The 14,352-nt window shown below is 44.5% G+C and overlaps 1 protein-coding gene across 4 annotated transcripts in view; it reads right to left on the reverse strand.

The window, feature by feature from the left end:
• The window catches only part of CHD3 (chromodomain helicase DNA binding protein 3), a gene marked incomplete at its 5' end in the record, with an annotated part of 60,282 nt that overhangs the window by 44,200 nt on the left and 1,730 nt on the right, over positions 1-14,352 (reverse strand). Inside the window, one exon of one of the 4 annotated variants that reach the window (XM_079951704.1) lies at positions 10,539-11,747. The exons of the other annotated variants lie outside the window; for them this stretch is intronic. Within the exon in view, the coding sequence (XP_079807830.1) occupies positions 10,539-10,557 (19 nt within the window). Of the gene's footprint in view, positions 1-10,538; positions 11,748-14,352 lie in introns of those variants that run through there. 4 annotated transcript variants of the gene reach the window in all.

Here is a 14,352-nt window from a genome sequence, read left to right on the forward strand (position 1 = left end):
GAGTTCCCTCTCCTCCTCACCCCTGTGGTCAACTTTATCCAGACAGGCTTGAACGATTCTATTTTTTACTATTATGACTGTTTTGCTTTCACTCTCCCACCCCACCCCCACCCTGCTTGGTCAGAAGAGCAGCCATCTGTTCCGACACACTCAAGGCGGTCACAGGGCACAGACGACAATCCCCCTAAGGGACTTCCACAAAAACCTTGGCTCATTTTGCTTCATGAAACACTTGAAGCCATGAAGAAGGGCAGTGGGTAAGGAGGGGAGGCAGCGGGTGACCCGCCTTTTGGCACAAAAGGCTGCAAGTGCATATGGCTCACCACCTAAAAAGCTTGTGGGTTGAAATTCAAGGCCAGGCAAAGAAAGGGCACTTCGGAGGCTACAGTCTCACCCACCCTCCCATTGCTGAATGGGGAAGGTTGATTTAGTTCTACATAAGTGCACCGAGCACACCCCTCCTCACAAGGGGATGGGGAAGGAGTAAATGCACCCTTGTACGTAACAAAGCATGCAAACAGGATGAAAGTAAGACACGTCTGTCTGAATGACCCTAAAGTTGGTCTCCTTTGTTCATTGGAGGGCTGCAGTGGCGTAGCGTGGGGGGTGCAGGGGGGGCCGGCCGCACCGGGCTCAACATCTGGGGGTTAGGGTTAGGGGGCGCAAATCCACGGGTTAGGGGGCGCAAATTACTTGCCTTGCCCCGGGTGCTGACAACCCACGCTACGCCACTGGAGGGCTGCCTACAAGTTCATCTCCTCCCTTCTGTCCTGTTGCAAATGCCAAATGCCAATACTCTGCACCTGGCACGGCCAACTTTCCTACCCTCAAAAGAGATTATGCAACCCTTTATATGGTTGGGAGTTGCAGGTCACTCTCCCTCCTCCTGCTTCTTCCCCAGCCCGATGTTCCAAATTCTCTTAATTCCAGTCTGCGATGGCTAAGGACCCCCATGTCTTGGTGCCTTGCCAGCTCACCTCCAGCAGCTGCTGTCTGATGCTCCTCCCAAAGCACTACCACCCTTCCCTTACAGGCATCATCAGTCCCAGCAGATGAATGGGAGACCTGGGACTGGTCACTGCTCAAGTGCTTCCCGGTAGCACTGCAAGGCACAGTGGAGCCAACTGGGTGGGCTAGGGATTTAAAGAAAATCCTCCAGGCAGGCTGGCTGAAGGCTGGTTGTCACCAGGCATAGACACTCTACTATGCAGCAGGTGTAGCAACGAGGCATAACTCCTTAATAGGAGTCACCCGGGCCAACTCCCCTCTCGTTCACACTTCTTGTAAATCAGAAGCGACTCCGCCGGCATCAACTGAAATTACTTCAGTATATTAAGACAGAGGAGGGACCATTAATCCTCTGCGTTTTCTCCGACAGCTTTTCAACCTCCTGCTCCCCTCGGTGCACAGAGGAAGGCTCTATCTACAGCGAGCCGCACACGGAGGCTACACACGCCGCCGACTCGTTAATATCACAGGACAGCCGGCTCAGTGGTAATTAGACGCTCCAGAGCCACTTTGCCCCCTTGAGCGATTTCTCTTGTCTTGCCAGACAAGGCGGGCGGGGAAGGAGACAGAAGAGCCTTGCTGCTAACCTGGCTGTGATTAATGTGGGACGTAACCCCACTAAGTGTCGGTGCTCAGAAAACCTTTCCCCAAACTAGAAGGACCAATACGTCAGGTTCTGTCACCATTTGCCCAAATCCCTTCCAAGCCTGAGCAACGCAAGCCTTTGTGTTTCATCTGACGCTGACCAACCCCGCTTCCCAAGAATTGGGTTGAAATCTAGGCTCAGGGCCCCTGAGATGGGAGAATCACAGATTCTGTTAGTGCTGCAGCTCCAGGCTTCTGAAATGAGTCTCCTACTGAAATTGAACAAACAAGTTCTTGTGGTTAGGAAGTGACTGAAGACATTTTTGAGAACCCTTTCCCTGAAGTACAACCCACAAAAATAAATCTACAAATAAACAAACAGGTGGAAGGAGACTGAAAGTCCACCAAGCCCAACCCTGGAAGTAAGAGGCAACATCTATCCATCCCAGATTCAGATCCTTACATATCCATGAGGTTTAGTGGATGAATGACCTTGGACATGCCTTAGCCTAACCTACTTTGAGCCTGGTTGATGCATATATGAAATATGAACTGTAACGTATCTTGCACTCTGAAAAGTCCTGTATAAGAAGTATCATTATGCAGGATTGCTCCTGAACCTATACTGCACCTGCTCACACCTCAAGCAACTTCTCTCAATAGCCACTCCCGCAACCCTTGCTGCTATGCAGAGCACCACCACTCCAAAAGCCATGATACAGCGAACTGGCTTAGCTTTGGAAAACCTGTGTCCATTGCCTGGCCTCATTACAGGTCAAAGTCTCAGCCTCAGTTCCCCCACTGGAAGTCCAGGTAAACGTCTAAAGGGAACACAGCTAGGTGCCCTGCTGAAAATAAGGTGGTGTGTCTGCCCAGAGCCTGGATTCAAGACTGCTGAGAAACCTCTGTGGACACTGCTCCAAGTCCCTTGGGGAGAAAAGGTGGACAATGTAACAAATGCATAAAAATCAATTTATCCTACAGCTGCCAACCCAGCTGTTCTTCCTTTTATCCTTCACAGTCTGGCCTAAGTTGTCTGCACACCAGGGACACATATTAAAATACTCTCAGACTCCCACCAGTATTTCCAGACGAGGAAAGGCAGGGCAGGGGAGAGGGAAACATAGGCAGACATGTCTTGCTGGGGGAGACCCCTGCCACACGCCTGCTCCCTTTCAACCAGCATTGAACTCACTACAAGCTTCATCTGATAAGAGTACTGTTGCTGCTGTATTCCCTTGCAACATGGGTTTGTTTTCCCAGAAACTCCAAGGAGGCTTGATGTTTCAGGGAGACACAAAAGGGCCAAGCAAGGCACAGTGCATCTGGGCATGAGATATGTAGAGAGAAGGTTCACCATATGATGACTGTTGTGACAGCTGTAGAATTTTTTTGTTGGAAGAGAATGAGAACTCAGACTGATCCAAATAAAGCTGCTGCTATTAGAGCGGAGAGATTGTTTTGTGTGAAGAAGAAATATATCTACATGTGCCCAATACCTTATGGGCACCCGTGGGCATGACCTAATGGTCAATTCCAAATTAGAATTATGCCCTTCCCAGGCCTGATCTAAAGCATTCTAAAGTTTCAGTTTCATATTCCCATTGCAGTTTTCTTTCCTGCTGCAGAAGGTAGAACCTGAACCAATGGCATCAAGTTACAAGAAAGGAGATTCCAACTAAACATCAAGAAGAACTTTCTGACAGTAAGAGCTGTTGACAATGGAACAGACTCCCTCTGAAGGTTGTGGACTTTCCTTCCTTGGAGGTTTTTAAGCAGAGGCTGGATGCCTCTCTGTCATGGATGCTTTAGTTGAGATTTCTGCATAGCAGAAGGTTAGACTAGATGACCCTCGGTATCTAGGGGTAAACATAACAGCGAAGAACAGGAACTTATATAAAGATAATTATGAAAAATGTTGGTCTGAAATCAAAAGGGATCTAGATGTTTGGTCAAGATTAAAACTTTCCTTGTCAGGACGTATTGCTGCTGTTAAGATGAATGTATTGCCAAAAATGCTGTTTTTGTTTCAAACTTTGCAGATTGTGGATAAAATGGAGTGTTTTGGGAGGTGGCAGAGAGATATTTCTAAATTTGTCTGGCAGGGCAAAAAGCCCAGAATCAAGTTTAAGATATTAACCGATGCTAAAGAAAGAGGGGGCTTTGCCCTGCCAGACTTAAAGTTGTACTATGAATCAGCAGCTTTCTGCTGGTTGAAGGATTGGCTACTTCTTGAAAACACTGATGTTTTGGATTTGGAAGGATTTAACAATGCTTTTGGTTGGCATGCATATTTGTGGTATGACAAGGTTAAAATACATAAGGCTTTCAAGAATCATGTTGTCAGAAAAGCAGTGTTTAATGTCTGGTCGAAATATAAAGATTTATTGGAAAACAAGACCCCCAGGTGGTTATCACCAATGGAGGCTAAGGCCCCGAAAAACTCAATATGGAGGCCAAATGGCCAAAGTATTGGGAAATATTAGAAAAAGGAGACAATTGGAAATTGCAGAGTCAGGAGAAAATGAAAGATAAAGTGCGAGATTGGTTACACTACGCCCAGATTAAAGAAGTTTTTAAACTTGATAAAAAATTAGGATTCCAGGTGGAAAAATCGAAATTAGAAACGGAATTGCTAGAGCCTAAGACCAAGGTACTTTCAAGAATGTACAACTTGCTGTTAAAATGGAACACACAAGATGAAACGGTTAAATCGGCTATGATAAAGTGGGCACAGGACATAGGGTATAATATTATGTTTGAGGACTGGGAAAAGTTGTGGACTACTGGGTTGAATTTCACTGCATGTCGAGGGACGCAGGTGGCGCTGTGGGTTAAAGCCTCAGCGCCTAGGACTTGCCGATCGAAAGGTCGGCGGTTCGAATCCCTGCGGCGGGGTGCGCTCCCGCTGCTCGGTCCCAGCGCCTGCCAACCTAGCAGTTTGAAAGCACCTCCGGGTGCAAGTAGATAAATAGGGACCACTTACTGGTGGGAAGGTAAACGGCGTTTCCGTGTGCGGCTCTGGCTCGCCAGAGCAGCGATGTCACGCTGGCCACGTGACCCGGAAGTGTCTCCGGACAGCGCTGGCCCCTGGCCTCTTAAGTGAGATGGGCGCACAACCCCAGAGTCTGTCAAGACTGGCCCGTACAGGCAGGGGTACCTTTACCTTTTACCTAATGCTCTGAAAGAAAATGTAATGAAAATGATATATAGATGGTACATGACCCCAGTCAAACTTGCAAAAATATACCACTTGTCTGATAATAAGTGTTGGAAATGTAAGGAAAATGAAGGAACGTTCTTTCACCTTTGGTGGACCTGTCCTAAGGTGAAGGTCTTCTGGGAAATGATATATAATGAGCTGAAAAAGGTATTTAAGTATACCTTCCTTAAGAAACCAGAGGCCTTCCTTTTGGGTATTGTCGGCCAAGGGGTGTTAAAGAAAGACCGAACTTTTTTCATGTAAGCAACAACAGCAGCAAGGATACTTATTGCTAAACACTGGAAAACCCAAGATCTACCCACACTGGAAGAATGGCAGATGCAACTGATGAACTACATGGAACTGGCTGAGATGACTGGCAGAATCCGAGACCTGGGAGAAGAAATCGTTGAAGAGGACTGGAAAAAATTTAAGCTTTATCTGCAAAAATATTGTAAACTGTATGAATGTTAAGCAGGATGCTTGATTTTAGACAAATTGGCACCATCAAAATAGATGAAGTAAATCATGAAGATAATTTAAATATAAGATGAAAAACCTATTTTTTTTTTTAGATAATTATTAGGCTAAATTAAATTTTCTTTTGTAAGGATTGGAATAAACGTATCTAAAATTTGAAATATATTCAAAATTTGACAGTAAGGATGGAGATAAGGGAATAAATTGTTGTTTTAAGTGTATTAAACTAGAACGTAGGAGCGGGAGATGTGAGGAAGTCCAGAAGTGATAAGAAAATATGTGATATGCAAAGTTATGTTCATTTTTTTTTACTGTAAATGAAAAATTCTTAATAAATATTTTTTTTAAAAAAAGAAAGATGTAAGATTAGCAATAATATGGCTTCAACAAACTAGTTATAAAGAATACAAATTTAAGTGTAATTGGAAGAAAAGATAAATTTTGGTTAAATAGTATTTTATAATTAGATCTCTAAAAGAGTGATTTTAAATTCCAAAATTTGAGATTTAATTTTGGGAAATTATATTATATGAATGGAATCATCTTAATAATTTGCCAGCAAAATTTATGAGTTTAGAATGCAGGAACAAGAGGTGTGAGGAAGTCCTAGGATGAGAATGAAATGTGGATATTGGAAAATACTATGTTATTATGTATGCTTTTTATTGTTTTAAATTTTTTAAATAAATATTATATAAAAAAAAAAGACTAGATGACCCTCGGGGTCATTCCAACGCTACAAATTCTTTGATTCTATGATAACCTCTCATCAAGCCTAACTCTTTTAGTAGTATTTACTGTATTTTTCCATGTATAACCCCCCGCCGTGTATAAGATGCCCCCTGTTTTTTGGGACTCCAAATTAAGAAAATGGGGGGAGATTGTCAAGAGTTGTGGAGTTGTTAAGCTTTTTTGGCAGGATTGCCCACAATTGTTGAGCTTTTTTTTGGTGGGGGGTTTGCCAAAAATCACTCAGCTGACTGACTGACGCTTAAAATCGCAAAAGCCACCAATCGCCCACCCAATTGCCGCAGGGGCAGCCAATCGACAACAGCCCTTGCTGCGGCCACCAATCAACCACCCAATAGCCACTGACAATCTCCTGCTCACGGCTGCAACCCATCGCCCATTTATACACTATCTGTGTATAAAACGACCTCCAATTTTTAACATAATTTTTAAAGAAAAAAAACTCATCTTATGCATGGAAAAATACGGGATCTATATCAATAATTCACTCCAGATAAATCTCTGAGAGCCTGGCAGATGAACTCCATTCATGCCCCTATTTACATAACATAGGAATGGGTACCAAACCCCAAAAAGCTGTCTTCTTTGCTTATTCCAGTGGCACTCAGACAAGGTGAGATACCATACATGTGTATACCATCCTTGTAACATACAGCCTGACCTGGTCATCCAGTGCTGTGCCACCTCTATATGTGCAGCTGCCAATAATGAAGTCACCATTCACCAAGACCCCTCAAACACAGAGAGCAATGCCAACCAAAGATCTAGAACTACCTCTTGCTGGATAACAACAGATATGACCCCAAATACCTTTGGCCAAAGCTCCTGCACCAGAGGACAGTCTCACCAGAGATATAAAAAGAAAAGGGAAAGCCTCCAACAGTCTCTCCAGCATCATGGCAGTAGCTGCTTGTCTACATGCCTTGACCGCACTAATGTGAGGTAAGACCTGTGCACCTCAGCACAGAAGCTCTAATTCTCGCTGAGGTTGTACAGAGAAGTTTTCTAACCCACATTCTCCCCCACTTGTCTTCTGGAATTACAATATCAAAATCCATCTCTCACACTGATTTTTGGCTACCTGCAACTCAGATATTAGCAAACCGCAGGTCCTAGAAAAGGGGTAGCCAACATGGTGACTCAGATATTGTTGGACTACATCTCCCATCAGCCCCAGCCAGCATGGCAAATGCCCAGGGATTGTGAGAGTTGTAGCTTAACAACAATCTGGAAGACACCATGCTGGCTGGTTACCCCTATGCTAAAGATAGCACCCTTCAAGTCATTCTCCTTGCTCAGGCACATGCTTTCATATTCTGTCACAGACCTCAACTGCTCTCCAGATCACAGTAGCCTCTTTGTGAACGCCTTCACCTAATATAACTGAAACCCTTCCCCTTTGCATTCTTTCCATGATTAGTCTATGCTCTGTAAGCAGTTGGGCTCAAACTTAAACTCTTTGCCCAGCTTTCTGGTACCCTCCAGATGTTGTAGGACTACAATTCTCAAAATGATGGCTGGAGCACCTGATGGGAACTGCAGTCCCAACAGCAACTAGAAGGCACCAGGCTGGCAAAGGCTGCCTTAGCTAATACATCCCTCCAGTCCTGTACTCTGAATAGTGACCATATTTGTCCTTGTGCCTACATCTCGGATAAGCCAATAATATAAATAAGCCACTGTATCAATAAAAAGATAAAGGGACCCCTGACCATTAGGTCCAGTCATGACCGACTCTGGGGTTGCGGCGCTCATCTCGCTTTATTGGCCAAGGGAGCCGGCGCACAGCTTCCGGGTCATGTGACCAGCATGACTAAGCCGCCTCTGGCAAACCAGAGCAGCGCACGGAAACGCCATTTACCTTCCCACCGGAGCGGTACCTATTTATCTACTTGCACTTTGACGTGCTTTCGAACTGCTAGGTTGGCAGGAGCAGGGACAGAGCAATGGGAGCTCACCCCATCGCGGGGATTCGAACCGCCGACCTTCTGATCGGCAAGTTCTAGGCTCTGTGGTTTAACCCACAGCGCCACCCGCATCCCCCACTGTATCAATAGTCATACTTAAAATAGGCACTTTATTTATTATTGGACCAGTTCCTTAAGATGTCGTTAGCAGGGGCTATCAGAAGATATAGATCTCTCTTTTCAGATAAGCTGGAGGCTAACATTATTTTCTACAATCCTACTTGCCCATTTTTACTGAGGAGAAAAAATTATACAGTATATATAAATAGCACCAATATTGCGGTATTTTCCTTTCAACTGGCTGGCCAGTCTATAACAGCTGTTAAAGACAAGGCAGTTGTTTTAGACTGCATGTGAGTGGTCATATATTGAATATTCCCATACATAAAAAACCAACAACCCCCAAACACACTTCCTTGAAACGTGGAAAATCAGTGCAGGGTCTGATGTGCTAATTTACAATCTGCATAGATAATTACATAGGAAAGTGTTCAGAACTATAATCGCCCACCTGTAGTCAAATGGTACAAGTCCAGAGTTCTAGCACCTCATTCTCCTAACTTGTAAAACAGCTCTAGGCCACCCAGAGAGCTTCACAACTAAACAGGTACAGTGGTACCTCGCAAGACGAATGCCTTGTAAGACGAAAAACTCGCAAGACGAAAGAGTTTTTCGTTTCTTGAGTTGCTTCGCAAGACGGATTTCCCTATGGGCTTGCTTCACAAGACGAAAACGTCTTGCAAGTTTGTTTCCTTTGTCTTGCAAGTTTGTTTCCTTTTTCTTAAAACCGTGCATTCAGGGGGTGCAGTTGCGACTTGACTTCGAGGAGCAACTCATAGCACGCGGTGTGGTAGCCTTTTTTGAGGTTTTTGAAGACTTTGGTGATTTTTGAAGCTTTTCCAAAATCCGTGCTTTGCAAGACGAAAAAAATCGCAAGACGAAAAAACTCGCAGAACGAATTAATTTCGTCTTGCGAGGTACCACTGTATCTGAAACAGTGTTTCTCATGTTCATCACATCATGTTGGCCCCTATTAACAATAGATTGTTGTGACGATCAATGACTTGAGGTCTATAAAGCAACGCACAGCCTAGAAGTATCACAGAGATTACAATACGTAGTACAGTAGCAGCTTTACATTTCACCTTCATATTTAGCATTAATTCCCCTCCAAGGGCTCTTGCAACAACTGTGGAACATCACAGGTTCTCTGCCCTTCCCCAACTACTGCTAATTATACATCTGCACAGGATTTGGCCCACCAAGGTAGCCTGGAACATTTGCTGATATTTTTAGAAACAGGGCGATGAATGAGTTCCAATCTAGACAGGGAAACATCATCAAGAGCACAGCCAGTACAGAGAGAGAGGCAGTAGCTTCCAACTTACGCCAGGGAGCCAGAAGTCACCGCCACCCAATGTCTCTTGGGTGACCTACAACGCAATGTGTTGTCAGGCTCTGAAGTCCTGGCCCCTCTTTGCTCATTTCCTATCACCCCACCCCTATGAGCCACAGGACACAAACTACTGTATAAATCACAGCTGGCACTAATTGGCTCACTGCGCCAGCAGCTCTGCTGAGAGGTCGCAGGCTAAACGGGGCTGCAGGAAGCTAAACTGCCCTCTTGTGCCCCCGCAGGGGGGTTCCTCCAGGTCAAAGATTAAACATACTGACTACAGAGAAAGTCAGCGTGTGCGTGGGAATAGCACAGCGTCCACCCTTTGTGGGTAAACAGAGAACCTGCGTTTTTCTCTTCAAACGTGGTGCAAATCCAAGCCCTTCCTCCCCACCCACCCAGCAACAGAATTTTATATCCACAATACAGGCCAGCCAGATCTTCCTTGCTCATGCCAACTCGGCCTCCATTTACAACAGTGCCAAACTCAAAATAGTCACGGGAGCTGCTCCGAGAGATAAATCAGGCCTGTGGGGGAAGCAATCACATACAAACGTTGGCATCATCAGCTCAATCCCACCTTCCCAGCTCTGATCTGCCCATCACCCCCTCAACCATCTGAGGTCGGCCAGCTCATACAATGCAGGCACACGCCTGCTAGATTTCAAAGACAATCCAGTGACTGGTTGAGTCTCTTTTCAAATTGCAGTCTAAAAATACCCATCTTCCCCAGCAGACCTCCTAATTTTAATGTCTCAGATTAAAACCAGGTGCAAAAGCAGATCTAGGTTTAACTAACCAAGAAGAGACTGATATTCCACTACAGGCAGAGGAAAGCGGGCACGGGACATACATTACTACATAATCATTGCCCACACTGAGTCAACCAAGCACTTTTGTGTTGTTTTTCAATCTTGCAAATAAAGCCGAAACCCCCACCGCTTCCAAACGCTTCCCCCACCCCACTTCAGTTAACAAATGCTGTTAAGATTAATGGATATTGGTGCAATAACCACCATTCAGGCGCCCCTCTTCCACCTCCTCCCATTCCTCCCTCCTTTTCTCTGCTTGCTATATTTTTGCATCTGGCACAGTCCTAGCTCCTTCTGACAATACAACATTTATCTCTGAATCCTGCAAGCTGATTCACCTTGTTGCATTTCCCTCATACCACGCCGCCTTCCTTCTGCTTCTGATGGGATGGAATTGACAAATACGAGGGGGGGAAATACATCAGGGTAGGCTTATCAGACACCCCCTCCCCCGCAACTCTTGTCAATTTCTAATCTATCTATCAATCTTTTTTTCCTCCTACTTCTTCCACGCATTCTTCTCCCCCTCCACCCCCCCTTTCCTAATCATAATATTGGCACACATGCGCAGAAGATTCTTATATTTGGCAGGCAATCAACTAGAATTTTCCACACACGTGATATTTCTACTCCCTACCTTGAAAATATATATTATATAAGGGTAACAAAGGATCTGGAAAGGAAATGGGGAGGGGGGATAAGGAATGTAGATGTGTAGCCATAACTACAAATTACAGAAGACCAACCCTGCTTAGAATTGTCATCTCTTTCACGACAAACGGTATTTATGTATTTCAATTTAATACAAAAAAAAAATGGATGGCCAATTTAGAAAAAAAAGAACAGCGCCTTTTATCTGTGTCAGTTAATGGAGGAGAATAACAGCCATTTCCATTAGTGAGAAATCTTAATCATCAGGGTAAAAACAGTCATGCGGAGATGAGGGTGGCAAGGGGAAAATAGCATATTCAGTGAGATGGGGAAAGATTTACGGGCATGGCTCAATTCTACAATTTGTCCACCAAAAGCAATGCTGGATTAATAGTGAGGCAGGGTTTTCTAAACTGTGATTTCTCAAGAGTTGGGCATTGTAGGAAAGAAACAAGAATGAAGCCATCACATTTTCAAAAATAGCTTGACAACCAGCTGTAATCTTCAGCCAGTGGCTGAAAACAGGATGATTGTCTTCTAGCCAGTTACACCACTACAAATCTAGACTAGAAGGGCACCAACTGGCAAGCAGCATTGCTGGCACACACACAATTGACAGATATGTGCTCCAATGAAGTTGGGGGAGGTCAGAGCACCAAGGCTTCCTTCCAGATTTCCTAGGCCTTCTTACATTGCAAGGGGTGGATTACCTTGTTGGAGTGTGAAACAGGGTGAACCAGTTTAACAGCAAGAATTATCAAAATATGGAATGCTTGTGGATTAGAAGCCAGTGGTTCAAAAGTAGCCTGCAAGTGGAACCCCATGAAAATGAATGAGTTACCGGTATTTCATTATATTTCTTTTAATACTTTGGTATTATCTCTCTGCTTTCCTCTAGCACCTCTCCTTGCTTTAAGTGGACTAGCCTGGTGCTTCCCAAACCCCTCTATTCTTCAGGTTATATCCACCACCACCACCACCCCTGTTGCCTTTGCACTGTGCTCTTGGTCAACACTCTCCTTTCTTCTGACCCCAGGGTGTTAATATTTCCTGGCTTTCTTCCCTGATTACAGCATGGTCTTCTTCATTCCCTGGAGCTCTACTCCTGAGCCCACTTCTGTACTCTCTGGGCCTTCCCTTCCCTTTGCTTTCCTGCATTCTCCCACCTTCCACTCTATCTTGGGCAACTGTACAAGCAACATTCATTTCCATGGAGCCAATACCTAGATTGCTGTTGTGTCAAAGCATTTCTTTAAAATCCACCTACATTCTTGGAGAATTAAAGCATTGTCAAGTACAACTTTTTTGCAAATCAACTGGATTGAGATTCCACTATGGACCTGGTAACTGCTCTTACCATCCTTGGAACCACAAGCCCTTCCATTACTATGCCCAGTGCATAGTTTGATCTCCTTGTGAATTTGCAGAGTTATGCAAAGTATAAACAACTATAAGCCAAAAAACTTCATCATAGATACGGGCTGAAAAGGTTCCTCCTACAGGCAATAGGAGCAATATATGGTTTGCAATATTCTAGTCCACATGCCTTTTTGTTGTGGTGTTCCATCACAGGAGGAAAATTACCCTCTAGATTTTGAGCCCAGAAGCTCACACAGATTCCTGATGAAATCACAGGCAACATCTGCCACACTGCTTCAAACAGCACTGGCTTGTGATGAAATATCTACCGCCAAAATAAAAGCTTCTGGCCAGCTGAGGGACCTCCAGCTCTGATACAGTTTCCCATTACCAAAGTAGCTGTTCCACTGTCAAGATATATGCTGTACATTAGCCAAGCACAGAATGGGGGGAGCTGGCCTTTCCCAAGAATACTCAGAAATGCAGTTGTTGTTTTCAATGAGAAATTATTTTACACCTAGGGTTATAACTCTTTGTGAGGGCTTGAGACAGGTAAAGTTAATTCATAAAGTAGCAGGAACCGTTGCTGGAGGGTCCACAATCTAATTAAATCAAAGAAAGGTTGATAGGTAGCACACTTTCTACAAGGATCAAATCCCCCATATTTTCTATCACTCTGGAAAGCCAGTTTTTCTTAGAAATGGCAAAACTGCAGGTGCTGCAAGGTCAATTTGCTCAGCCACAGTCAGAGTGTGAGATAACCATATCAAGTATTTAGGAACTTCTTGTGCACACTCATATCCAGCCTGTGCTTACACTGTTACCTGTTCCTGCAAGATACAGGGTAGCACTTTTTGAATTAACTATGCCCCATAAAACAAGTCACTGCCATTGTCTGTCAGTATCAGCAGAAATGAACCCTAAAGAAGCATTTCCTGTGCAAGTTATCATAGCATAATAAATTGTAAACTTTGTATGACAGAAAGCCATTTTGTTTCTCACTTTGCTCATACTGCACTAATATTTAAACCAGAAGCAAGCAAGCCAGCAAGCAAACCTACCTTGTTTAAACACATGTACCAGTAATTTCATCATCTGTAAATTATCTGATATCCTTAACAATACCGAAAGAGAGGACCAGAGGGTCACCGATAATTAGAGGGGGCAGATAATCAGTTTAAGTAAGACATAGCGTTGTGATGGGATGTGGGTGGCGCTGTGGTCTAAAACACTGAGCCTAGGGCTTGCCGATCGGAAGGTCTGCGGTTCGAATCCCTGTGGTGGGGTGAGCTCCTGTTGCTTGGTCCCAGCTCCTGCCAACCTAGCAGTTCAAAAGCATGTCAAAGTGCAAGTAGATAAATAGGTACCAATCCGGCGGGAAGGTAAACGGCGTTTCCATGTGCTGCTTTGGTTTCACCAGAAGCGGTTTAGTCATGCTGGCCACATGACCCGGAAATACTGTCTGTGGACAAACACCGGCTCCCTCAGCCAGTAAAGCGAGATATGCGCCGCAACCCCAGAGTCGTTCGCGGCTGGACTTAACTGACGGGGTCCTTTACCCTTTTAGTGTTGTGATAGTTTTTAATGTTTAAGTATCTCTTGCTAGCCACTACGTGGGCTATCTGAATGTGTCTTGGCAAGTCTGTCTAGGCCTTTAAAAATGCAAGAGGAATTTCCCCCATATATACTGCCTTATATGAGCTAGACTCCTGACATCACCAATTCGGCCTCAAAGTTACCCAACTTGCATTTCAATACGCAACCCTCAATGTCTAGACCTGCTTAATGGTCCAACCGCCTTTCCTGTCACATGGATTGGGCCTTACTGTTCTCCTGTATGTGCTTCGCCTTCCGTTTTATTCATCTTTCTTAGAATGATCATCTGTGGTTTGGGCCTGTTTTTATTGATTTTTGTAATGATAAAAAAAAACACATGCAGGGGCTGAATATTATTATGACTGACTCTGTAAGATCAAAAGCAACAAAGGCTCCTGATCCACACACAGAATCCAGAGTCCCTTTCCCATGAGGAGCCATCCACTACCACCTGATTCCAATCAATGGGCCTGTAATACTATGAACAATAGGCCCCGATCAATGAAACATCGGCCTTGTTCCAATCGGGTTTCGCAGAAAGTGTTC

The sequence above is a fragment of the Podarcis cretensis genome (assembly GCF_951804945.1).
Source record: "Podarcis cretensis genome assembly, chromosome: 13".
In the NCBI taxonomy this organism is placed as follows: Eukaryota; Metazoa; Chordata; class Lepidosauria; order Squamata; family Lacertidae; genus Podarcis; species Podarcis cretensis.